Source organism: Lampris incognitus, chromosome 10 (genome assembly GCF_029633865.1).
Source record: "Lampris incognitus isolate fLamInc1 chromosome 10, fLamInc1.hap2, whole genome shotgun sequence".
NCBI lineage: Eukaryota > Metazoa > Chordata > Actinopteri > Lampriformes > Lampridae > Lampris > Lampris incognitus.
In genome coordinates, this window is record NC_079220.1 from 3,150,702 (window position 1) to 3,175,968 (window position 25,267).

The window sequence follows — 25,267 nt, forward strand, 5'->3', positions numbered from 1 at the left end:
CTCCCGATCCGGATCCGGATCCGCGCCGCTGGTTTTCGGTGCATGTGGCGTGCGTTCAGCGCTGATTGTGTAACATTTAACTCATACAGCGCACACCTCCGCCGGCATCTTCTCCAAACGCACCACAGGGACCAAAAGGAAGGAGGAGGAGAAGAGGAGGAGGAGGAGGGGAGGACCGGAGGATACTGGGCCGGCTGTGTCGACGCTGCCTCTTCGTTTGCAGCCCAGCGCGCTCCGTCACATCATTTCCCCTCTTTATGGCGCATAGGGACCGCTCTGATCCGGGTTCTGGCCGCTGCGAAACCGCCAACGTGAATTTGGATAATCTATCACCAGCATCAGCACCGGCACGGACCGGGATGCTCCGGGTCTCCGGTCTCTCCTCGCCGCGGCTCCGTGTCGCGTGATGCTCGGCTCGCCAGCGGAAGCTCTCCCGACCTCGCGGCCCCATTTTCGGCGGAAACCCTCCGAGCGCTAAGGGCCACACATATGGAAACTGGGGATCAAAATTTTAGGAAAAAGGAAATCTAGCGGTTGTGTCGTTTGGTTGTCCACTTGGTTTTTAGGGGGGCTTTTTCCACCTGCTCCTTGGTTAATTCATCCGTCCGCCGAGCGTCGCTTTCCCCGTTGAGTCGCGTCGGGCTTGGGGGAATTTGGGGCAGATCTCGAGTATTTCTGCCGCTCCGCTTCCTTTCGACGGGACCTGAATCGCTCCGTTCGTTCTAGCCTCTCTCGGCTTCCACCAGTATGATAGATAGATTTCAGCCCTCTTTCCTTCCCCTGCCCGGTGCCTCTCGTGGCTTTTTTTCCTCTTGATTGACAGAAGAACTAGAATATTGAAATACTACCCCCCCCCCTCCGTAGGACAGCTTTGGGTGCGGGATCTTGAGTCTTACTGACAGACGTGAATGAAACGTGATAGTCTACCGTTCAAGTAACTGTGACTAATTCTAACATATTGACTTGCCTGGCATAACCGTTGTACTATAAGCCTGCCATTGGTCTGAGCCCCCCCCCACCCACCCACCCACCCCATCCATTCAGCCTGTGTTCATTCCGCTCTGTTCAGGGAGAATCATCTGCATCCCTGCAAGTCAAGAAACCAGTTTCCTGTTCTGCCAGACCTACAGAAGTTACGCTAGTCTTGGGTATCTCACTTCCGTTTTTAACGTAGGGGCTGCCACTATAGGCCACCACCTGCTATTCTCAGTCCCTTACAGCTGACCAGCATATTCACGTGTTAGCCTACCGAGTGTAGTGGCCTACGTCTGCAGCTGAGGGCCCAGGGTTATTCAGGGCTGCCGTTCTCTGCAGAACCAACATTTTAGTCTTTTACTCCTGTTAGATAATAATAATTAAAAAAAAACAGATAAGGAGGGGAGACACACTGCTGCTTCCTCCCCACACCACCCCCCATAACAAGAAAACCCCCATTTTCTCTTGTTCGGTTTCACTCAAACGCAACCATAAGGTTCCTACCGCATCCTCCGCCTTCCCCCTCCTTTCGCTCTAATATATCCCATTTTTTTAATCTGGTTTGGTCCCGTAAATTTTCAAATATTTACTTCCTGTACATCAAGAGGAAAGGGGGTCCCCCTTTCATGGAATGCGGAAACATGGGTCTGTTTGACCGCGGAGTTCAGATGCTCTTGACCACGGTGGGCGCGTTCGCGGCCTTCAGTCTCATGACCATCGCGGTGGGCACGGACTACTGGCTGTATTCCCGCGGCGTCTGCAAGACCAAGTCCAACAACGAGAACGAGACCAGCAAGAAGAATGAGGAGGTGATGACCCATTCAGGCCTGTGGAGAACGTGTTGCTTGGAAGGTAAGCCATGGCATGCTGTTATACACCAGCCTCCTATCTGCCCCTAATAACATCGGAGGCTTACATGCAGGACCGTGGTGCTTGTGCATTGCGCTCTCGCTCTCTCTCTCTCTCTCTCTCTCTCTCTCTCTCTCTCTCTCTCTCTCTCTGACATTATGAACTGCTGCCGCATATATGGCATCATTTAAATTCTGTGCAACTCTTTGCAGCACAGCATGAATATTTGGATTTTTGCAGACCTTGTGTGCTTCCTCGCTTAGAATGGAGTTCTAGCACAAAGACTTCACGGAGCCGTAGCCCATACGAGCTCTTCTTATTAAAGGGCATCTGTGTTAGCTGAGGAGTAGCTCTTCCTGTCTCCGGCCGTGTGGGGCCTGATCTCAGCACAATTTGATAACGGCAGGACGTAACGGCACTTGTCATTTGACCTTTGACCTGGTTGCGCTTGGCGTTTTCCCGGATGGCAAACATTCTCTGTCCTGAGCACCAGTTCAGGACAACCTCTCATGTCCGCCTCGCCCAACACCTGTCCCGACCCGGGGCAGGTGTTGGGCCGCTGTCTCGGATTGCGGCACTGTGACCTTGTGAGGTCACAGCATGTTTCAGTTTTGTTCGTTTCGCCGTCTGGCCTCGCGCTTGCACGGTGTCAGTGATGAGACCCCAGCAGAGGGTTTAAAGCTCAAGTCCAGTTTACACGTTTTGATCAGATGGCCTCCTCTAACACGTGCTGAATCTTCTCTTATTTGCCACTGTTGTCCACCAACATCAGAGGATTCGCTGAAAGCGGAGCAGGGCAGGACTCAAATACAGCTGCTGTTTAAGGTCAGGTCATGTCTCCTCTGTCGTGTGGCTTTTACAGTATTAACAGCAGGTTGGAAGCAGGTTCTTTGTCAGCTATAACTTGCTTTTAATACTGTACACCTCATCCTGTGGTTTGAAACTTGTTCTGACAAAACGAAACTCGTGATGTTTTCTCGTGTAAAGACAAAGCCACTGAACCTTCTATCCGTCCACCGCCACTTTTCAGGGCTCGCACCTGGAGTTTGTACCTCAACACAAACTCCCGGGAATCGTAATTTGATGATTCTCTCGCGTTTAAGCTTCACGCTGAGCAACTGGTGAAGAAACCGGGAGTTGAAATTGGGTTTCATTTCAGACACTAGACTCGCTTTCCCCTCGAGGCCAAAGCAAGACTTGTTGCTTCCGCTTTAGTGTCTGTGCTGAACTATGGCGGTGTTATGTACATGCACACATCTTCTCTGGGTCCAGTCTACCATGGAGCACTGAGGTTTAAAGCCCTTACTCCCAGGAGTAAGGATCTAAGGGAGTGAGGCCCTTACTCCCTAACATCCAATTCCTTGGAGGGTCTTCCTTGTTCACCAGTAGACTTAGCCATTAGCATATCTGGATTTATAAGGCTATTCTTGGTTTGCTTCCATCTTACCTAGGATCTGCATCCTTCAGAAAAGCACGGGAAGTTATTGTCTCCGCTCCCAGGTCTTACTCGTACTATAAGCCCATGGTGAATTGGGAGAAGGGGTGTTTAATTAGGCTGCTCCCTCTGCTTGGAATCAGCTGCAAAATGACCTGAATCCTCAGGAGCGGGTCTCATTGGAGGCATTTAACGTACTTCCGAATGATTTGGAGGCAGGCACATCTGGCTGCAGATGTTTAGAATGCTTCACGTGGCTCCTGGATGATCCCTGATGTTGATAACCCGTGTGAATATGTTTGATATTGCATGATTCTGTGATTTATTTTTTATTGTTATCGTAAATTGTCAGATGTTTGTATGTCTGCAGCCCTGTGAATGGTGCTGCTGCGTGTCTTGCCCAGGATGCTCTTGCAGAAGAGGTTTTTGATCTCAGTGAGTCCTTCCCTGGTTAAATGAAATACATAACAGACATCCTCACCACCTCCAGTATCTGCATCGTTGCCTCTGGTCCAGCCGTGGCCCGTGCTGAACAGAGGGGCTGTATTGGCTGTACTGTTCAGTATGGATATACCACTGTTCGTGCCAGATGTTAGCAGTTCGACAGCAACTCCTCTGCTATGTCACATCATAGAAAAAGGAGTCACAGGATGGTCCTCGGACCAGGTTGGGTTCAGTTGTTGGGAGGGTTATATTCTAGCAGGGGTGGGCAACATGATCCAGAAAGGGCCGGTTTGGGTGCAGGTCTTTGTTCCAACTAAGCAGTTATACACCTGATTTTGTTAGTCAACCAACAGTCTCTGCTAAGGACCTGGATTTGTAGAATCATGTGTGTAACTGCTTAGTTGGAACAAAGACCTGCACCCAGGGCGTCCGGGTAGCATAGCGGTCTGTTCCATTGCCTACCAACATGGGGATCGCCGGTTCGAATCCTCCGGCTCGGCCGGGCGTCCCTACAGGCACAATTGGCCGTGCCGGATGTGGGTGTGTGTCCTGGTCGCTGCACTAGCGCCTCCTCTGGTCGGTCGGGGCGCCTGTTCGGGTGGAGAGGGGTAACTGGGGGGAATAGCGTGATCCTCCCACGCGCTACGACCCCCTCATGAAACTCCTCATTGTCAGGTGAAAAGAAGTGGCTGGTGACTCCACATGTATGGGAGGAGGCATGTGGTAGTCTGCAGCCCTCCCCGGATCGGCAGAGGGGGTCGAGCAGCGACCGGGACGGCTCGGAAGAGTGGGGTAATTGGCCGGATACAATTGAGGGGAAAAGGGGTTAAAGAGAGGGGGAAAAAAAGACCTGCACCCACACTGGCCCTTTCTGGATCATGTTGTCCATCCCTGCAATATAGAGGAGAGTGATGTAAGCCGGTAAAATCACCAGTTCTACAATCCACACCGCTTACAGGGAAATCCAAACGAGGAAAGGAAATGACGAACATCTTCTCTTCCTCTAAAAAGTACAACGAAGGTTTGTGAGTGTGCAGCCTAGAACACTGAGGTTGTACCGGGCAGCTCCACAATTTATTTTGCTTGTGTAAAGCAAAGAATGTGAACCCGCTCGTGAACAAGACCCCGAGATACTTGAACTCCTTCACTTGAGGCGACAACTCATCCCCAACCCGAAGGGAGCAATCCAGGTTTGGGCAGTGGTTAGCGCGGTCGTCTCACAGCAGGAAGGTCCTGGGTTCGAGCCCCGGGGTAGTCCAACCTTGGGGGTCGTCCCGGGTCGTCCTCTGTGTGGAGTTTGCATGTTCTCCCTGTGTCTGTGTGGGTTTCCTCCGGGGGCTCCGGGTTCCTCCCACAGTCCAAAGACATGTAGGTCAGGTGAATCGGCCGTACTGAATTGTCCCTAGGAATGAATGTGTGTGTGTGTATGTGTGTGTGTGTGTGTGTGTGTGTGTGTGTGTGTGTGTGTGTGTGTGTATGTGTGTCGGCCCTGTGTGACGGCCTGGCGGCCTGTCCAGGGTGTCTTCCCGCCTGCCGCCCAGTGACTGCTGGGATAGGCTCCAGCATCCCCGCCACCGAGAGCAGGATAAGCAGTTTGGATGATGGATGGATGAAAAGCATTAAGAACATATTCATCCCGTATAAACTGTACGAAAGAAGAAGGTGAACAGCTGATGCAGTGCTGATGGTGCAGCAGTAGATCACACATGGTACACACTACAGATCATACGCCGGGCCATTATTGAACAAACCAACCCGGCATAGGGACGTCTTCGTAAACAAAGGGCCCGGCATCTGGACTGGCAGACTCTTGGATAAAAGCGTGTGGTTGTTCTCGGCTCCACGCGGCTCCCTTTGTAAAGGCACAGCAAGCCTCTTCCTTTGACGACGTGATCAAAACGGCCGGAAATAAACATAGGTGTCATGCGAGGTTCTCTGATGGTCCATGTCCTGGAGGAGACAGGGGAGCAGAGAAAGTCCTGGAGGAGGCAGGGGAGCAGAGAAAGTCCTGGAGGAGGCAGGGGAGCAGAGAAAGTCCTGGAGGAGGCAGGGGAGCAGAGAAAGTCCTGGAGGAGGCAGGGGAGCAGAGAAAGTCCTGGAGGAGGCAGGGGAGCAGAGAAAGTCCTGGAGGAGGCAGGGGAGCAGAGAAATCCCTGCGGTTGCATTTATTTACCGTGGGTCAGAGTAGTTCAGACGGCTTCTGTGTTGAGAGCAGAAGAAGAGAGCGCGTTTATTCACACATAATTTACCCAGTTTCGCCAAAATCCTGCATACTGAGGCACGGAAAGGGGCAGAGCTGGCTGCTGCTCCTGCTGCTGCTGCTGCAGAGATGGCAGTAAACAGGCAGTAAACAGGCAGTAAGCAGGCAGTAAACTGGCAGGCCTGATTCCTCCCAGTCTCTCCAGCCTCGAAAAAGCAACACCATGTTTGACATTTCAGATGTTAATTAGGCGACAGCAAACAGTGTAGCTCAATTAATTCTCGTATTCGTCTTGCCCGTAGCGCTCCTAACCGGCGTTCTGGTCGCAGAGGGCCGCGGCTGAAGCGGAGTGCTCATCACAGCTGACACTGTGTGGTTTGCTGTAACCATGGCAGTTACGGCCCACACACACACATCAGCTCACAGAGTGGACACGGGTGGGCGGTGGTCTCCGGTTTGCGCGATGAGCTTCAGGAAAGGAGAGCCTGTGATAACGGGGGAGGGAAATACCTCCACCGCCCCAATCTTCACTCCTCACCTCTCACTTTGCTCATCGGGGGAACTCGATAGCCCTGCTCTGGGGGCAAAGATTGGATTTTGCAGGTGTTTGTATATGTGTGTGTGCGTGTGTGTGTGTGTGTGTGTGTGTGTGTGTGTGCGCATCACCACCTTGTCGTGGTGCAGAAGGTTGCATGTACCAGTGATCCCAAGCGCTATGCCGTCCGGAGCTTGGCTCCTGGTACGGTCGAGGGGGATAGGTCAAGGGGGAGGTTCCAGATGAAGCGCGATCCAGCAAAGACCTCAACGGCGGACCTGGTGGAAGATGTCTCCAGGTCACAACAGCAGTGGAGGAGGATGAAAGTGCCCAAATAGCAAAATTGCTGTGGGCCAGACCTGTTCCACACCCGACACTTTCATCCAGCCCACATACCGTGTGGAATGATGGCACTTGGGTGGTCCGCTCCTGTTGGCACTTAGGTGGTCCGCCACTTCAGGCTCACATCCATTTTGTCAGGGCCAGAAGAAAGCCATCAGTGCCACATCACTGCCTGAAGTGGCCCACATCCGGATGCTATCTGGGCTGCAACGGAGGGTGGTCCCCAATCGTCTTGGTTCTCCATGCCATTGGACTCTGGCCACCCCCTACCAAGGACCGTGTGGTGGCTGCAGGCGCATCAGCCACTCCATGTAAAAAGCTGTCATGCACAGGCGTCCTCCTGCAAGGGACGCCCAGAAGGACAGCCATACTTGACCCCGAGTGACCGCTGATGATGAGGATGATGATGATGATGGTGCAGTGTAGGACATTGACAGTGTGTCCTCAATTTGTTTTGGATATTCAAAAAGTCCCTTCTGCAGATAACCATCCCGTTGAATCTTATGTTAACAGTGAGGTCACGGTCACCCCCATACACAGTTCCTAAAAACAGGTGTGAAGCTTTGGATTTTATTTTTTTTTGCTAAAACAGCGCCCCTGTCAGTTTGGTATATTGAAACAAGCAGTTTATTGGACATGGTGAACTATATTGCACGTGCAGCTGCAAAGGCCCAGATGTATTTTCTGGTTTGCCCAGATCAGTGTTGATTCATGTTGGCCCAGAGTGCGACGTGCTTTGTGTTTGCCCCAGTAGAAAGCACAACGCTGTGCGTGGGGGTAATGCTCTCATAGCGACTGTCAGCCAGATGTGATATATGACTGATGAAATGTATTAGCTTAGCAAATATATTATATTATATAAGCTTCTGCTTCCGGTGTGGGAAGATGGCGGTGTGAATTCCCGTTTGCCGCGGCCTCACCCAGCACCGTCCATGCAGGGTCTTTGTCCACATCTGCGTCTAAGTTTGTGTCTTGGTTTGATGGCTGGGAGAGCTGGCGCTGGATCAGCTGGGACAGCCTGGTCTGCTGCGTCCTGTGGGCCCAGGGACCACGGCCCTGCCTGGAGCTGTACCCAACCAGGAAACACCGAGGGCGGTCTGAGGGACGATACACAATGCTGACCTGATGGTGAGATGCGTCATGTGACTTATCAGCAGAGCGCTGGTCTTGTCGCAGTCTTCCACATAGCTGTGGTGGTGCATTGTATTACGGACTGTACCTTCACCTTCTGTCAAGGGCTCACAGGTCCACAGACCTGCAGGGTTTGGATAACACGGATCGTTTCATAACAGATCATGCATTTTGAAGGCCGAGAGGTGGCAATATAGTCAACATTCAGGGCAATACTGAGAGGGGAGCCACCTGCCATCATGACATCTTTAACACCTGATCCCCGGCTGTGTCGTGGCAAACCTGCAGCGGACGTCAGTCTGTGTAGAGCAGAGACAGTCGGCTGATCAGGCATGGTCCACGTGCACGGTTTACATTCGTTGCTGATGGATTTGACTTTGCGTACCTCCATTTCTGTGCAGGACGGATCTGCCCCGCCTCACTCGCAGCCAGGTGTGCCATGTTGCAGACGGCGCCGATGTGCAGCATTCATCTCTGTAACAGCACAACCCTCAGGCCCTGGAGTGGCCATGGGATGAGTGAGAGAGAGAGAGAGAGAGAGAGAGAGTCAGGGAGGAGGTGCAGATCTGATAATAAAAAAAAAGGACCAGCGTGGTGTCTTTGTTTTTTGCCTCTGCCTTGATCATTTAGATTTAGAAAGGACTTCCGGTGTGGGAAGATGGCGGCGCGGACCCGCGTTTGCAGCGGCCTCACCCAGTGCCGACTATGCAGCGTCTTTGTCCACGTCTACATTGAGTTCGTGTCATGGTGTGAAGAACTTCACGACGACTTATGTCTGTGATCCTGGATTTCGTTTGATGGCTGGGAGAGCTGGTGTTGGATCTGCCGGGAGAGCGCAGCAGGCTAAGCTAACTGCTAGCCCATGCAGACCGGCAGTTCCTATAACACCGAAGGCGGTCTGGCGGCGGCCTCGCCTAGCGTCGGTTATGCAGCGTTTTTGTCTGCGTCTGCGTTGGTGTCGTGGTGTGGAGTGCGGGGAGGTGTGTCGAAGGTGTCTGGCTGGGAGAGCTGGAGTTGGATCGGCTGAGGGAGCCTGGTCTGCTGAGTCCTGTGGGCCCAAAGACCACGGCCCTGACCAGAGCTGTGCCCAAAGAGGACACACCGAGGGCGGTCTGACGGGAAGCGGGGCAGGCTAAGCTAACTGCTAGCCCATGCAGACCGGCAGTTCCGACAGTCATCCTGGCTGGCCTTCGTTCTCCTGGACAGTAACATTTTTGAATTGTGTTGCAAATGTACTGAATGGGCTGTGTTGTTGATGGTTTGTGGGCTTTTCTTTGCGTTGTTCTCTCTGGGTTTGTATGTTTTGATGGTGTCGTTTTTGGGAGGATTTGGACATGTGGTTTTGTCCTTTGTGTTGCACTGCTGCGGGCTGGGAGAAACTAAATTTCGATATTTTTGTGTATGCAAGTACGCGAATGAGACGACAATACATTGTTCCTGATTCCTGATTAGATTTCCTTGCATGGTTCTTTTTACCCGTGAAGACGTCTGGTTCATCTGCGCAGCCCTGCGCAGCGTATTCTGCCCGGCTTCTGGTGGAGCTGAGCTCTTCAAGGTGTTTCAATAATACATGGAGTACATGTGTCCTATTGGCTCCTCTTGCTTCACATGCACGAGCTGCTGAAAGCAAAGCGATGTCGCATGAACGGTGGCAACACAGTGCACACGTACGCAGGGGCGGAGCACAAAATTCTGGGCCCTATACAGAAGCAGTCTCTATGGGCCCCTTTCCTCTTTTGTCTCTCACACATCACTTTTTTGAGTTCGAGCATACTGTATGTTATTTACATCACAGTACCGTAATCTGTTTTAACCTAACCTAACTGTCTTGCAGTGACTGAAAATATTTTATAGTGTCACTTCAAACTTTGATGCATCTTAGGGCACTGATGCTGACACCCAAGCTAGCTGCTACCTAGCTGTGGTAGTAGGAGTTAGCTAGCCACCTTCCTTTTAAAAGCTCCTAGCTCACCTTTCTTTTGGAAGAAATTACTCAACAGTTGTTTTCCCTCATTTTGCCTTCGCTCCTTTTCCTTTTCTGGAACCCAGGTTTCGCTTTCTTTGGGAAAGACGTGACTCTGTGCTTGTATCAGCAGTCACTCGCGACAGGACTAGATGAGCTGCACTGAGAGATGCTCGTGAGGGGCGGACAAAACCATTTTGCACCTTTTGTAAGGGGTGAGAGGGGCCTCAGAGAGGGGTGAGAGGGGCCTCAGAGAGGGGTGAGAGCCTCAGAGAGCCTCCACTATTTTCTTTAAGTCCCTCAACCCATGTATTGAGCCAATTTTAACTGAAGTTATGACACTAATTAGTGAGAAATAAAAATGTGCAAACCAAAACAAATTTTTAATTCCAGGCTTCCCGAGGCCGCCCCCTCCCTTCTGGGCTCTGGTAGGTCCCCCCCCCCCCATTACGACGCCGCTGCACGTACACTCCGAATGGCCTGCGGTTATGCAAACCTCCCTCGCCGTCGATAGAGAATGAGGACGCGTCAGAAACATCTGAAGTTCGCAGCACATTTCACTGTACGATTCCTGCTTCGTTTTTGTTTGGCGGGATTTCACTGTGAGTTCATGACAGATGCGGAGTGGTGGGACTTCTTAGACGGCTGTCCCTGAAGGATCTTCTCTCTCATTTCCTGACTCTCACCACGAGAACATCACAGATCATGGCACGAGTCCCACCTCATTATCACATGCAAGAGCATGGGGGAGGACCCTTCTAGTATACATTCATGCATTTGTAAACACATGTGGGAGTATGTTGCGTGAATGCGAGTTTGCATGTGTTTGTGTGTATATGTGGGCGTACAGTGCGTATACAAGCTTGCTCACTTGTGCCCACGCTGTTGGCATGCATATATGCACTTTGCAAAAGCACAGTTTTCCGGTGATTAGGACAGAGAGGCCGGATGAGAGCTGGTCAGGGAGATACAGAGGAGATAGCAGCACAGAGCAGCAGGATTACTCTCGTAGTCCTATCAGATCAGGATTACCCAGCGGGAGGACGCCCGCCCAGGCTAATATCTCAAGCCCTAAAGTGGCATTACACCATATTATGACACCAGCTGCATGGGCTCGATTACAGGCAGACAGTAAACTGGACAGACATTCCCAGCAGATGTGACAGGATGAAATGCATCAAACAGGAGTCACGTTTGCCGCGATGCCCCCTAAACTGTTCCTCCATTTCCACCCGCTGTCCAGGTTCAGGTTGGTGTCGGTGTATCTGGGCTGCTCCCCCTCTTCGTGGACATCCTGTGGAAAGTGGCTGTGCTGTGTGGCGCTGTCACTCTGGCCGGCAGCTGGCGATGGATGGGATTCATTTTGCCCCTGCCTGGCCTCCGCTGAGACCCCCACACAATCACTACCATCCGTGGCTGTTTTATTGGTCTCCACCTTGCCCTCTCTATTGCTCACCAAGGCCGAATTACAGGGCAGACTTTACTGGATTAGTGTGTGTGGTGGGGGAGTGTCTCAGACCATCTCAGGACAGCGAGTGTCATCGTATTACTGCTCAACTTGCTCATAAATCTGACTCTGTTGTTATAGAGACTGCCGTCATCCGACAGGCACAGCGTAGAGTTGGTTCATTATGGCAACGTCCATGATGTAGTGTTTCATAAACCGCTGGTAAACTGGATATACGGCACAGCCAACAACTGGCAATCTAAACAAATCCAATCTTCATCATGGTATTGTGATTAACACCCAGGCTCCTACATGTTTCGGTGTGGCCGTCTTGTCTCGCAGTCGTTCCAGCATCAGAAAGTCGTAGGCAAACTGCACTGTAGAGAAGACATTGTTGGGATGAAGGTCATCACCATGCATCCAGAGGTGAAAGGTCAAGATGAACAACAGAATCTCAGTTGCTGAACATAGACACCTACTGCCATCATAGCATAAGACCTGGTTTCAAGACCAGGTTTGTGTTTTCTTGCATTACAGCGTCTGTAGAAGAAGAGCTGCCCAGAGAATCTCTGGGCGGCTCTTCTTCTCTCTCTTTCTGTCTCTTTAATTAGAAATTTACGCTTCTGGTGTGAGAAGATGGCGGCGCGAACTGACTTTGCAGCGGCCTCACCCAGTACCGTCCACGCAGGGTCTTTGTCCACGTCTAAGTTTGTCTTCGTCGGATCGGCTGGGAGAGTTGGTCTGCCTGGAGCTGTGCCCGAACAGGAAACACCGAGGGTGGTCTGACAGGATGCGGAAGTGGGGCAGGCTAAGCTAACTGCTAGCCCATGAAGACCGGCAGTTCCGATAACACCGAGGGTGGTCTGGTGGTGGCCTCGCCTCAACTGTGTTTTTAGTGTCGTGGTGTGGAGTGCGGGGAGGTGTGCCGAAGGTGTCTGGCTGGGAGAGCTGGCGTTGGATCGGCTGAGGGAGCCTGGTCTGCTGCGTCCTGTGGGTCCAAGGACCACGGCCCTGACCGGAGCTGCGCCCGAAGAGGAAACACCAAGGGCGGTCTGACAGGACGTGGAAGCGGGGCAGGCTAAGCTAACTGCTAGCTCATGAAGACCGGCAGTTCCGACAGTCATCCTGGCTGGCGTTCGTTCTCCCGGACAGTGATTTTTTTTGTCGTCGTTTAGTTTAGATATACGTGTTAGTCTGGATATGTGTGTTCTTGTAGTTTTTGGATATGTGTTTGTGTCTTTGCGTTGCACTGCTGTGGGCTGCAGGAAACCATGTTTCGTTTCATTTCACGCGCGCAAGTGCATGAAATGACAAAGTGTTTCTGCGTCTGATTCTGATCTTTATCCGTTTCTCTTTCTCCCTCTCTCGGAGTTCATTAACTAATAAACTGCAGATCCAGAATATCTCTCGAGTATTTCCACTTTTGGCTTTTAGTATTTTATTCTACGTTTCCTATCATGTTTGATATATCAGGTATTCCATGCTATATCATAAATTTTGACTTTAGACCATCAGCGATGGCCTGCAAAAACGTCCGAACTCTGACACACGTGGAACGCCGCAAAGCCTTTATTACCGCATGATATACACTGGCGGCACGGCCGCTAGAGGTCGCTTGACTAAAAACGTAACTATAGGTGATAATAAGCTGCTTGTACAAACGACCTATGGGGTCGTTGTTTGGTTGCATATGCAGAATATGCTTCTGAGTATGTATAATATGCTTCTATCTGATATTTTCATTTTTCATGTCTGGACGTACACAATGTAACAAGGAATCGTCTAAGCTGTTACAATGTGTACAGATACAGGACACATTGAAACTCAGAATGTTAACTGTACCGTATTGGTCTATTCAGTAACATTAACTGTGAAAAATAAGAAGCCACAGTTTTTCAGTGTGCGATTCCTTAACTTGACAGTTTTCAGCTAGCCTATACAGAATACTGCAACAGCATGGTAGACTTCCTGAAAGGCAGTCATGGCTTTTGGTTTTGGTGGGCCACCCCAAGATTTGCAGTGGCCCCATTTGGCCCCCCTATGAACAATTTCTGGGGGCGCCACTGTGTGTGTGTGTGTGAGATCTGAGATGGACGGCGGAGGGGAAGACGGCATGGTAATTGGTTTGGTGTGTGATTAATGAGCCCGGCGGCCTTGATTGATGAGAGACAGGTTGTAAACTTGGGGGGCTCTCCCCCATAAGTCGCCGTCACCCACTGTGTGTGTAGACGTGCTCGTAGTTCCGCAGAGTCGCTGACTCGGCTGTAAATTTAAAAAAAAAAAAAAAAAATTAGCGAAAAGAGAAGAAGAAGAAGAAGAAGAAGAAGAAGAAGAAGAAGAAGAAGAAGAAGAAGAAGAAGAAGAAGAAGAAGAAGAAGAAGAAGAAGAAGAAGAAGAAGAAGAAGAAGAAGAAGAAGAAGAAGAAGAAGAAGAAGAAGAAGAAGAAGAAGAAGAAGAAGAAGAAGAAGAAGAAGAAGGAGGAGGAGGAGGAGGAGGAGGAGGAGGAGGAGGAGGAGGAGGAGGAGGAGGAGGAGGAGGAGGAGGAGGAGGAGGAGGCATCAGAGACGGGAGATCCATTAAAGAGGGAGCAAACTTTCGGCCACTGTGTAAAAATCATTCCCAGTAAAATAGAAAAGCACCGATACTTCAAGTGGATACCGGGCCGGCACCGGGCTAAGATAGCGTATCGGTATTGGAGATTCGACCCAAGACTGCAAACTGTTGAGTAACATGTATTTCTTTAAGGGTGGAAAAAACCCCCATTCTGTCTCAGTTATTTCCCTCATTGACCCCAAACTAGTGGTCTAAACCTGCAGTGTTCAGTAACAGTATCGGCTGACTCCGGGTCAGCCGATACTTAAAATTTCGTGCTCAGAATCGGTATCGGCGGTGAAAAAGGCATTTCGGTGCATCGCTGATATAAAACCCCGACACCCTCATCACCACGTGTGTGTGCGTGCGTGTGGCACGAGCCTTGATTTACATGGGTTATTTTTGGCTGTAGCCGTTATACTGGGGAAGGGGAAGGGGAAGGGGAAGGGGGGGTTGTCTGTATTTATCTGTACAAATCAATAGAGTACATATTGCATGGCATACTGTGTGGCACTAGTGATCGGTGGGGGCATTGAGCCTCACTGAGGAACAACTACACAATAAATCACAACGACTGTTGATTGACGGTCTGCCACATGTGATGAGCATCGCTTTAAACCATCAAGGGCGAGGGTGAGAGTGCCACCGGATCTACCATATGGGCAATCTGGACACGTGCCCAGGGGCCCCTGAGCACTAAAGGGCCCTCCGCGATGGGAGGAAAAAAATATATATGCGTGTATTTTTGTTTATTTTTATGCCAGGCTCCCCAGAAACACGGCACAAAGCTTGACCCATTGTCTTGACAATTATCCAGTCGGAATGAAATAAAAGTTGTTTCTATGCAAATGAAGTCTCATGACTGATAACTGGGCAGGTAGTGACTGGAGAGCAAGCGGCAACACACTGTATGGACTGGCTAAGGGTCAAGGTGGGTGGGCAGCCTCTTTTCCACCAGCACGGTGCCTGTGCCGGTGCTGGAGCGGAGCCAGTTCTCCCCTGGTGCCTTTTGAGAACGGCCCACATTTCGACAGGTTTGAGAACCGAACTGAACGTGACGTAGCGGAAGTTGGGAAAATCTCCACTGGAAAAAAAATTCATGGCGGACGGAACACATCGGCGTGGAACCGGTTCTAGATTAGGCACCAGGGTGGTGGAAAAGGGCCTCTAGCAGGTGGCTTACGTTGCACAGATTCAAGATCAGTTTTTCTTAAACCAAGTCAAGGTTAAAAACAGTTGAGTTCATTTTTACCTGACCCATTATCAGTTAGGTTGTATCAGCGAGAGGTGCGCAGGGAAAATTGCCAAGCAGCAGAAAATGGACGGCGTTCCCCAAAAGCCCAGAGGGACTGCCAAAAGGAAGTGAAAGAAGCTGCTACAATAAAAAAATGTCCCTCTAATGAGCAGTTTTTTCCAAAAAGCTAAACAAAATGAAGAAGAGGGCATTCCGACGGAGGATGTGAAGCTAGCTACCTAGCTAGCGGTAGCGATAGCTTGGAAGCAGGGGCGTAACGAATCAGCACCAGGACCTAATGCAAGATGGTCAAAGTGGGCCGTATAGTAATAGGTCGGATCACCATAACGCGCTCCTCTAAACACAGATGAAAACATAGCGGTGACGGTGCACCTCTAAACACAGATGAAAACATAGTGGTGACGGCGCACCTCTAAACACAGATGAAAACATAGCGGTGACGGTGCACCTCTAAACACAGATGAAAACATAATGGTGACGGTGCACCTCTAAACACAGATGAAAACATAACATGACGGTGCACCTCTAAACACAGATGAAAACATAATGGTGACGTGCACCTCTAAACTTAGATGAAAACATAACGTGACGGTGCACCTCTAAACACAGATGAAAACATAATGGTGACGGTGCACCTCTAAACTTAGATGAAAACATAACGTGACGGTGCACCTCTAATAATAGATGAAAACATAGCGGTGACGGTGCACCTGTAAACACAGATGAAAACATAATGGTGACGGAGCACCTCTAAACACAGATGAAAACATAACAGTGACGGTGCACCTCTAAACACAGATGAAAACATAGCGGTGACGGTGCACCTCTAAACACAGATAAAAACATAGTGGTGACGGCGCACATCTAAACACAGATGAAAACATAACGGTGACGGCGCACCTCTAAACACAGATGAAAACATAATGGTGACGGCGCACCTCTAAACACAGATGAAAACATAATGGTGACAGCGCACCTCTAAACACAGATGAAAACATAATGGTGACGGCGCACCTCTAAACACAGATGAAAACATAACGGTGACGGCGCACCTCTAAACACAGATGAAAACATAATGGTGATGGTGCACCTCTAAACACAGATGAAAACATAACGGTGACGGCGCACCTCTAAACACAGATGAAAACATAATGGTGACGGCGCACCTCTAAACACAGATAAAAACATAGCGGTGACGGTGCACCTCTAAACACAGATGAAAACATAGCGGTGACGGTGCACCTCTAAACACAGATGAAAACATAGTGGTGACGGCGCACCTCTAAACACAGGTGAAAACATAACATGACGGCGCACCTCTAAACAGAGATGACAACATAATGGTGACGGTGCACCTCTAAACACAGATGAAAACATAGCGGTGACGGTGCACCTCTAAACACAGATAAAAACATAGTGGTGACGGCGCACCTCTAAACACAGATAAAAACATAGTGGTGACGGCGCACCTCTAAACACAGATGAAAACATAATGGTGACGGCGCACCTCTAAACACAGATGAAAACATAATGGTGACTCTGCACCTCTAAACACAGATGAAAACATAACGGTGACGGTGCACCTCTAAACATAGATGAAAACATAATGGTGACGGCGTACCTCTAAACACAGATGAAAACATAATGTTGACGGTGCACCTCTAAACACAGATGACAACATAGCGGTGACGGTGCACCTCTAAACATAGATGAAAACATAACGTGACGGTGCACCTCTAAACACAGATGAAAACATAATGGTGACGGTGCACCTCTAAACATAGATGAAAACATAACGTGACGGTGCACCTCTAAACACAGATGAAAACATAATGGTGACGGTGCACCGCTAAACATAGATGAAAACATAACGTGACGGTGCACCTCAAAACATTGATGAAAACATAACGTGACGGTGCACCTCTAAACACAGATGAAAACATAATGGTGACGGTGCACCTCTAAACACAGATGAAAACATAATGGTGACGGTGCACCTCTGAACATAGATGAAAACATAACGTGACGGTGCACCTCTAAACACAGATGAAAACATAACGGTGACGGCGCACCAACACGTATATAAGCACCACATATTGACAAGTCAAATCAATAATAAATAAGTTCTACTCACATCGTAGGCGCACTCTCGTGGCTTTTCGCTGTGCGAAGTCGTCAATTAAACCATTGAGACCCAGCTGGCGGGCACGAGCATTCTCAAATTAGAGGGTGGCGAGTCCAGTCCAGACCAGACCAGACCAGACCAGACCAGACCAGACCAGACAAACGGGCCTGTCCCATTGCGCTCCTCACATACAACTTGATGAGCTTCCGTTGTATGTATCGTGTTTCGTGGTTTATAGATTGCTACAGACTACTTTAAGTAGAAACCATAAAGGAGAATGCCTTGCTGCGGGTCGCTCCACGGGCCCAGTCACTTCCGTGGGCGGGGCCCAGTCACTTTCGTGGGCGGGGCCCAGCCACTTCCGTGGGCGGGGCCCAGTGCAGCCGCGCTGCCTGCCTTGGCCCTATTCGGCCGTGCAGGGCGGGCCCCAAATCACCGCGGCCCCCTGTGCAGCTGCATACCCTGCATACATGGTAGTTACGCCCCTGCCCGGAAGCTTCTACTGTCATTTGCAGCAATTCACAGCTGGATTTTGAGGACTTTATCACAGAGTTGGCAAAGAAAAAGTTAAGGAAGAAGAACTTCTAAAGGTAGTAGCCATGTGAGTATGCTGTCTGTGCACTGAGCAGTATTACCTGCCGTGAGTGTGTGTTGCTGTATATGTTATGGATGAGTTTATCTGATATGCTGTTGGCATAACGTGTGTATTGCATCACCGTGGTGTGATGCTGCTATAGTGTGTTAGATTCGGTCTGTCAAGTTCATTATATGGTGGCTTTTGCAGTTCGGTGTGAAGTTTAGCCTTATTTTGAAACCTGCATTCAGCTGTGCTGTGTGATTACCTTACTTGTAGTCTGATTACCTGTGTGATTACCTTACTTGTAGTCTGATTACCTGTGTGATTACCTTACCTGTAGTCTGGTTACTTGTGTACCTGTAGCCTGGTTACCTATGTGATTACCTTACTTGTAGTCTGATTACCTGTGTGATTACCTTACTTGTAGTCTGATTACCTGTGTGATTACCTTACCTGTAGTCTAGTTACCTGTGTGATTACCTTACCTGTAGTCTGATTACCTGTGTGATTACTTTACTTGTAGTCTGATTACCTGTGTGATTACTTTACTTGTAGTCTGGTTACCTGTGTGATTACCTTACCTGTAGTCTGATTACCTGTGTGATTACCTTACCTGTAGTCTGGTTACTTGTGTACCTGTAGCCTGGTTACCTGTGTGATTACCTTACCTGTAGTCTGGTTACCTTACCTGTATTCTGGTTACTTATGTGATTACCTTACCTGTAGTCTGGTTACCTGTGTGATTACCTTACCTGTAGCCTGGTTACCTGTGTGATTACCTTACCTGTAGTCTGGTTACTTGTGTGATTACCTTACCTGTAGTCTGATTACCTGTGTGATTACCTTACCTGTAGTCTGGTTACCTTACCTGTATTCTGGTTACTTATGTGATTACCTTACCTGTAGTCTGGTTACCTGTGTGATTACCTTACCTGTAGTCTGGTTACCTTACCTGTAGCCTGGTTACCTGTGTGATTACCTTACCTGTAGTCTGATTACCTGTGTGATTACCTTACCTGTAGTCTGGTTACCTGTGTGATTACCTTACCTGTAATCTGGTTACTTGTGTGATTACCTTACCTGTAGTCTGACTACCTGTGTGATTACCTTACCTGTAGTCTGGTTACTTGTGTACCTGTAGTCTGGTTACCTGTGTGATTACCTTACCTGTAGTCTGGTTACTTGTGTACCTGTAGTCTGGTTACCTGTGATTACCTTACCTGTAGTCTGGTTACTTGTGTACCTGTAGTCTGGTTACCTGTGTGATTACCTTACTTGTAGTCTGGTTACCTGTGTGATTACCTTACCTGTAGTCTGGTTACCTGTGTGATTACCTTACCTGTAGTCTGGTTACCTGTGTGATCACCTTACCTGTAGCCTGGTTACCTGTGTGATTACCTTACCTGTAGCCTGGTTACCTGTGTGATTACCTTACCTGTAGTCTGGTTACCTGTGTGATTACCTTACCTGTAGCCTGGTTACCTGTGTGATTACCTTACCTGTAGTCTGGTTACCTGTGTGATCACCTTACTTGTAGTCTGGTTACCTGTGTGATTACCTTACCTGTAGTCTGGTTACCTGTGTGATTACCTTACCTGTAGTCTGGTTACCCGTCGGATTACCTTACCTGTAGTCTGGTTACCCGTGGGATCACCTTACCTGTAGTCTGGTTACCCGTGTGATTACCTTACCTGTAGCCTGGTTACCCGTGTGATTACCTTACCTGTAGTCTGGTTACCCGTGTGATTACCTTACCTGTAGTCTGGTTACCTGTGTGATTACCTTACCTGTAGTCTGGTTACCTGTGTGATTACCTTACCTGTAGTCTGGTTACCTGTGTGATTACCTTACCTGTAGTCTGGTTACCTGTGTGATTACCTTACCTGTAGTCTGGTTACCTGTGTGATCACCTTACCTGTAGCCTGGTTACCTGTGTGATTACCTTACCTGTAGTCTGGTTACCTGTGTGATTACCTTACCTGTAGTCTGGTTACCTGTGTGATTACCTTACCTGTAGTCTGGTTACCTGTGTGATTACCTTACCTGTAGCCTGGTTACCTGTGTGATTACCTTACCTGTAGCCTGGTTACCTGTGTGATCACCTTACTTGTAGTCTGGTTACCTGTGTGATTACCTTACCTGTAGCCTGGTTACCTGTGTGATTACCTTACCTGTAGTCTGGTTACCTGTGTGATTACCTTACCTGTAGCCTGGTTACCTGTGGGATTACCTTACCTGTAGTCTGGTTACCTGTGGGATTACCTTACCTGTAGTCTGGTTACCTGTGTGATTACTTTACCTGTAGTCTGGTTACCTGTGTGATTACCTTACCTGTAGTCTGGTTACCTGTGTGATTACCTTACCTGTAGCCTGGTTACCTGTGGGATCACCTTACCTGTAGTCTGGTTACCTGTGGGATCACCTTACCTGTAGTCTGGTTACCTGTGGGATTACCTTACCTGTAGTCTGGTTACCTGTGTGATCACCTTACCTGTAGTCTGGTTACCATTGGGATTACCTTACCTGTAGTCTGGTTACTTGTGTACCTGTAGTCTGGTTACTTGTGTGGTTACGTGGCCCAAGGACCCCGGCGCCTGCCTGGAGCTGCGCCCGAGGATGAAGCACAGAGGGTGGTCTGACGAGATGTGGAAGTTACAACTAGTGTACTGTCTGCTTATGTGGTTTTCAGTGAACACAAATATTGCCATAGTCTAGTAGTCACCAACCCTGCTCCTGGGGACCGACCGTCCTCCTGGTTTTCACTTCAACCCTAATTTAACAAACCTGATACTACTGATCACCTACTTAACAAACCTTGGATTAATTGAATCAGGTGTGTTAAATCAGGGTTGGAGTGAAAACCGGCAGGACGGTCGGTCCCCAGGAGCAGGGTTGGTGAACACTCTAGAGTCATACACTGCCTCGGGATGATTTAATCCGTTGTGTCCTTGTCTTGTGATTTGTGAGTGAAACGGCAGTGTTTGGTCTGTTGAACTGTACAGGCAGGCCTGCTCAGCTGGACCTGTTATTCCGCCTCTGACCAGTAGGTGTGTGATTATGTACTGGTGGATTTGACTGTGCCAGTTTGACTGGAAACTCAGAATAATTAAGATGGGGATTAATGGCTGCAGTGGGTGGCGTGAGGTGGGCGTGGTGTGTGTGGGAGGAGGGGGGAGGGGCTATGAGCTTCAGTGCCTAGGGGCCCCTGGGAGCACTAATCCAGCCTTGAGTGAGGGGACAAAATCTTAGCAGTAATGAAGCATCTCAAGCATCCTGGGGGCCTGCCCAGGGTGTCTCCCCGCCTGCCACCCAGTGACTGCTGGGATAGACCCTGAGAGCAGGATAAGCGGTTTGGATACTGGATGAATGGATGGATGGATGAAGCTTCTCAAGGCTTCGTAACACACACAGGTCATAGTAGTAATAATAGTAGCAGTAGAGTAGCAGTAGGAGTAATAATTGCAAGTTCCAGCGTAGCTCGGTCCCTGTCCCCGCCTGCTCTGGCCTACCCGTTTATCAAGCAGGGTTTTGAAGTTTCCATGTGAATGTGGTTTTTGCAACCGGTTGAATCTTCATCGAGATTGTTGTCTGATAACACTGAATTGATCGCCGTAAAAAGGGAAAGTTTAATTACCGGCAGGCTGTTCTCTGGTCCTGTTCTCCGTTCCACTTCAGCGGTCACATCCTTAAGCTGTGGAAGCGTCCCAGAGAGACCCGGCCCCCTGCCATCCTCCACATAGTAAATGAGAATTAACTGCAGACACAATCCGCTCACTTTAAGGAGCTGCAATTTGCTTCCGTTGTTGTTGTTGTTGTTGTTGTTGTTGTTGGGTTTTTCAGTTCTGCACCAGCAGGGAGGAATCACGGCATCCTGCCATGTGATTAATTGGTGTTGTCTGTGGTGCAGTTCATTTGCAATCTATTAACTGGTATTTGTTTCATGTCAGAAAACAACCCGAACACACTGCATCATCTCAGAAGGAGGGGGGGGCAGTTGTGTGTGTGTGGGGGGGGGGGGTAGTTAGAGCCTGACTGGTCCTTTAAACCCACAACTGACGCAGTTCATCCTGCCTGACTGCCCTTCGACCATGGACGGGTTACGCGTGACAGGTTAAAGGTCACAGGCCGCAGGTTACAGGTGACAGTCTGCTTCACATTGCCGGGCACCCAGACAGCATCCGGATGGTGGGCCACTTCAGGCAGTGATGCGGCACTGGTGGCCTTCTTCTGGCCCTGACAAAATGGATGTGAACCTGAAGTGGCCCACATGTATAACAGCAAATATGGCCCAAATATGCCAAATCACATGTGGGCCTTTTTTGGCAAAGATGCGTTGCTCTGGGCAACATGTGGTCTGGATGTGACCCTGAAGCGGCCCGTGTGGTAAATGGTGAATATGGCCCAAATATCACAACACAAATATGGACCACCTTTGGCAAATATGTGGCCCATGCGGCGTTGCTATGGCTCGGTTCTGGCCCAGATCTGGCAAACAGGAGCGGACCGCCCAAGCGCCATCGCTCCACGCGGTATGTGGGCCGGGTGAACGTGTCGGTATGCGGGAGTGTCGGGACGGGTCCGGGCCACAGCAAACTTTGCAATCTGGGCAGTGAACAGAGATGTTTTCACCTCTGCAGTGCCCTCTTAGCACCCGGCGGGTGAGCTGCTGACAGCGCCGCTCCACCGTCCGCCAGGAACAGGAAGCCAAAACCGTGGCCGGGCCAGATGGGGGCTCTCTGAGCTGGACCGTGGAGGCTGGGGGGGGGTCCACGTGGGCGGGCCCCGGGGCCACAGTGGAGGACAGGGCAAGAGATGGCTGTCGGACGTGGAGGGTGACAGATGGAGGAGGGCGCGTAGGGCATATCTAAAGGGCAGTGGCGAGGGAGAGGGAGCGATGGCGTGATTGTGCTCATGCGGTAACGTAGCCCGGCCAATCTGGGAGGGTGAAGGAGACGCTGTCCAGATGGCAGCAAATAAGGCAGGTGAGAATCTGTGGTGCTGCACCTCGTACCTTCATTACAAGGGCGACACTGTGACGGATTCATTGCGTGTGTGCAGCCATGCAGGGACAGCAGACAGTGTTGTCAAGTGAGAGACAAAGACTTCTGAGAGGACTGATTTGTATTTCTGATTAAAGCGCCGAGCTGCCGGGCTGACAGACGGGGACATTTTGTAGTTTCACCTGCGGGCCGCTCATTTTTATGTATTTTTTTAAGCCGTTTAAAAAATTAAAAAAAGGAACGTGTCATCTCACCACCTTCTCGGCTTGCACGTCCAAACAGTTCTCAGGAAGTGGAGGATTACATAACGCAAACTGGCCGTGTCTCACAATCCGCACATTTTACCCTCGGTGTCCTCGGGTGTCAGTCGCTGCCTCGGGTGGACGTGGAAACGGAGGCCTGGAGGGGCCAACATCCTGTCTGTCTGTCTGTCTGTCTGTCTGTCTGTCTGTCTGTCTGTCTGTCTGTCTGCCTGTCTGCCTGTTTGTCTGCCTGCCTGTCTGCCTGCCTGCCTGTCTGCCTGCCTGTCTGCCTGCCTGTCTGTCTGTCTGTCTGCCTGCCTGCCTGTTTGCCTGCCTGCCTGCCTGTCTGTCTGTCTGTCTGCCTGTCTGTCTGTCTGCCTGCCTGCCTGTCTGTCTGTCTGCCTGCCTGTCTGTCTGTCTGCCTGCCTGCCTACCTGCCTGTCTGCCTGCCTGTCTGTCTGCCTGCCTGCCTGTCTGCCTGCCTGCCTGCCTGCCTGCCTGTCTGTCTGCCTGTCTGCCTACCTGCCTGTCTGTCTGTCTGTCTGTCTGCCTGCCTGTTTGCCTGCCTGTCTGCCTGCCTGTCTGCCTGCCTGTCTGTCTGCCTGCCTGTCTGTCTGTTCTGCCTGCCTGCCTGCCTGTCTGCCTGCCTGCCTGCCTGCCTGCCTGTCTGTCTGCCTGTCTGCCTACCTGCCTGTCTGTCTGTCTGTCTGTCTGCCTGCCTGTTTGCCTGCCTGTCTGCCTGCCTGCCTGCCTGCCTGCCTGCCTGCCTGTCTGTCTGCCTGCCTGCCTGCCTGCCTGCCTGCCTGCCTGCCTGCCTGTCTGCCTGCCTGCCTGTCTGCCTGCCTGCCTGCCTGCCTGCCTGTCTGTCTGTCTGTCCTGCCTGCCTGCCTGCCTGCCTGCCTGTCTGTCTGTCTGCCTGCCTGCCTGCCTGCCTGCCTGTCTGCCTGCCTGCCTGCTCTGTCTGTCTGTCTGTCTGTCTGTCTGTCTGTCTGTCTGTCTGTGTGATGTGTTGACTGCAGGGGGCCTGTCAGGAATCAGGAACAATTTATCGTCTGTCATGTACTCACGTACACAAAAGAAGCACAACTCTGCTTCCCCCAGCTCACAGCAGTGCGACACAAAAGACAAAACACACATCCCAAATTTCCCAAAGCGACACCACTGAAAACACACAAAAACAGAGCGGACAAAGCAAAAAACAAGCAAAACACACAAACAGCTAAAACAACACAGTCCAAAAACCTCCACTGGCCAGAGAACGCCGGCCAGGAGGACCGTCAGAACCGCCGGTCTGCATGGGCGAGCAGTTAGCTTAGCCTGACCCGCTTCCACATCCTGTCAGACCGCCCTCGGTGCTTCCTCCTTGGGTGTAGCTCGGGCAGGGCCAGGGTGCCTGGGTCCACCGGACGCACAAGACCAGGCTCTCCCAGCCATCAAACAAGGACAAACTTAGGCGCAGACGTGGACAAATGTAGCGAATTCGGGGGACAGCCGGGACGTGAACCCGGGTCTCCCACACCACAGGCGACTACATTAACCAGTCGACTAAAGGGTCCAGCCCGTTAGTCCAGGACTAACGAGTCTAGTTATCCGTGGTCATTACACAAAGACTGGGTGAGGCCGCTGCAAACGAGAATTTGCGCCGCCGTAACCTGGTAGTAACATGGCGGGAAACCAGAGAGAGGACGGTGCAGCATACCGCTGACTTCATCAGGAGCCACATCACACTTTGGTCCAGTCAGTTCTGATGTATACCAGTCAGCTGGGTCCGACACCAGGGCTGTGTGTCGGGGAGAATCTGGCGAGACGATGCGATATATCGTGATACCGTACGAAAGGCGACATATGGCGGTTCCATAGGCCTGTGTCCTTTGTGCTTATGCTACTTCCTGTCTCAGTTTCCGTTGCTGGGTTGGAGCGGAAGAGTCAAATGGCTGAAGATAGATTACAACACTGCCATCTAGCGGTCGTGGGGTTACACACAACACAACATGTTTGTCACAAGCCTTTACATGGAAACAATTAAAAATCGATACAGTGGTTTGAGAATTGATAGAGTATCGCGAAGGATAATATCGCGATACCCGAGTGTATCGAAATGTTCTTACGCCCCTGTTCGACACCGCTCCGAATAGCGCCATTTTGTTCCGGCCTC

At 50.4% G+C, this 25,267-nt stretch overlaps 1 protein-coding gene across 1 annotated transcript in view; it reads left to right on the forward strand.

The window, feature by feature from the left end:
- The first annotated feature begins 1,601 nt into the window (after nt 1-1,601).
- Nucleotides 1,602-25,267, forward strand: part of cacng2a (calcium channel, voltage-dependent, gamma subunit 2a) — a 64,013-nt gene continuing 40,347 nt past the window's right edge. The window contains exon 1 of the mRNA XM_056287275.1: nt 1,602-1,827. Within this exon, the coding sequence (XP_056143250.1) occupies nt 1,602-1,827 (226 nt within the window). The remainder of the gene's footprint in view (nt 1,828-25,267) is intronic.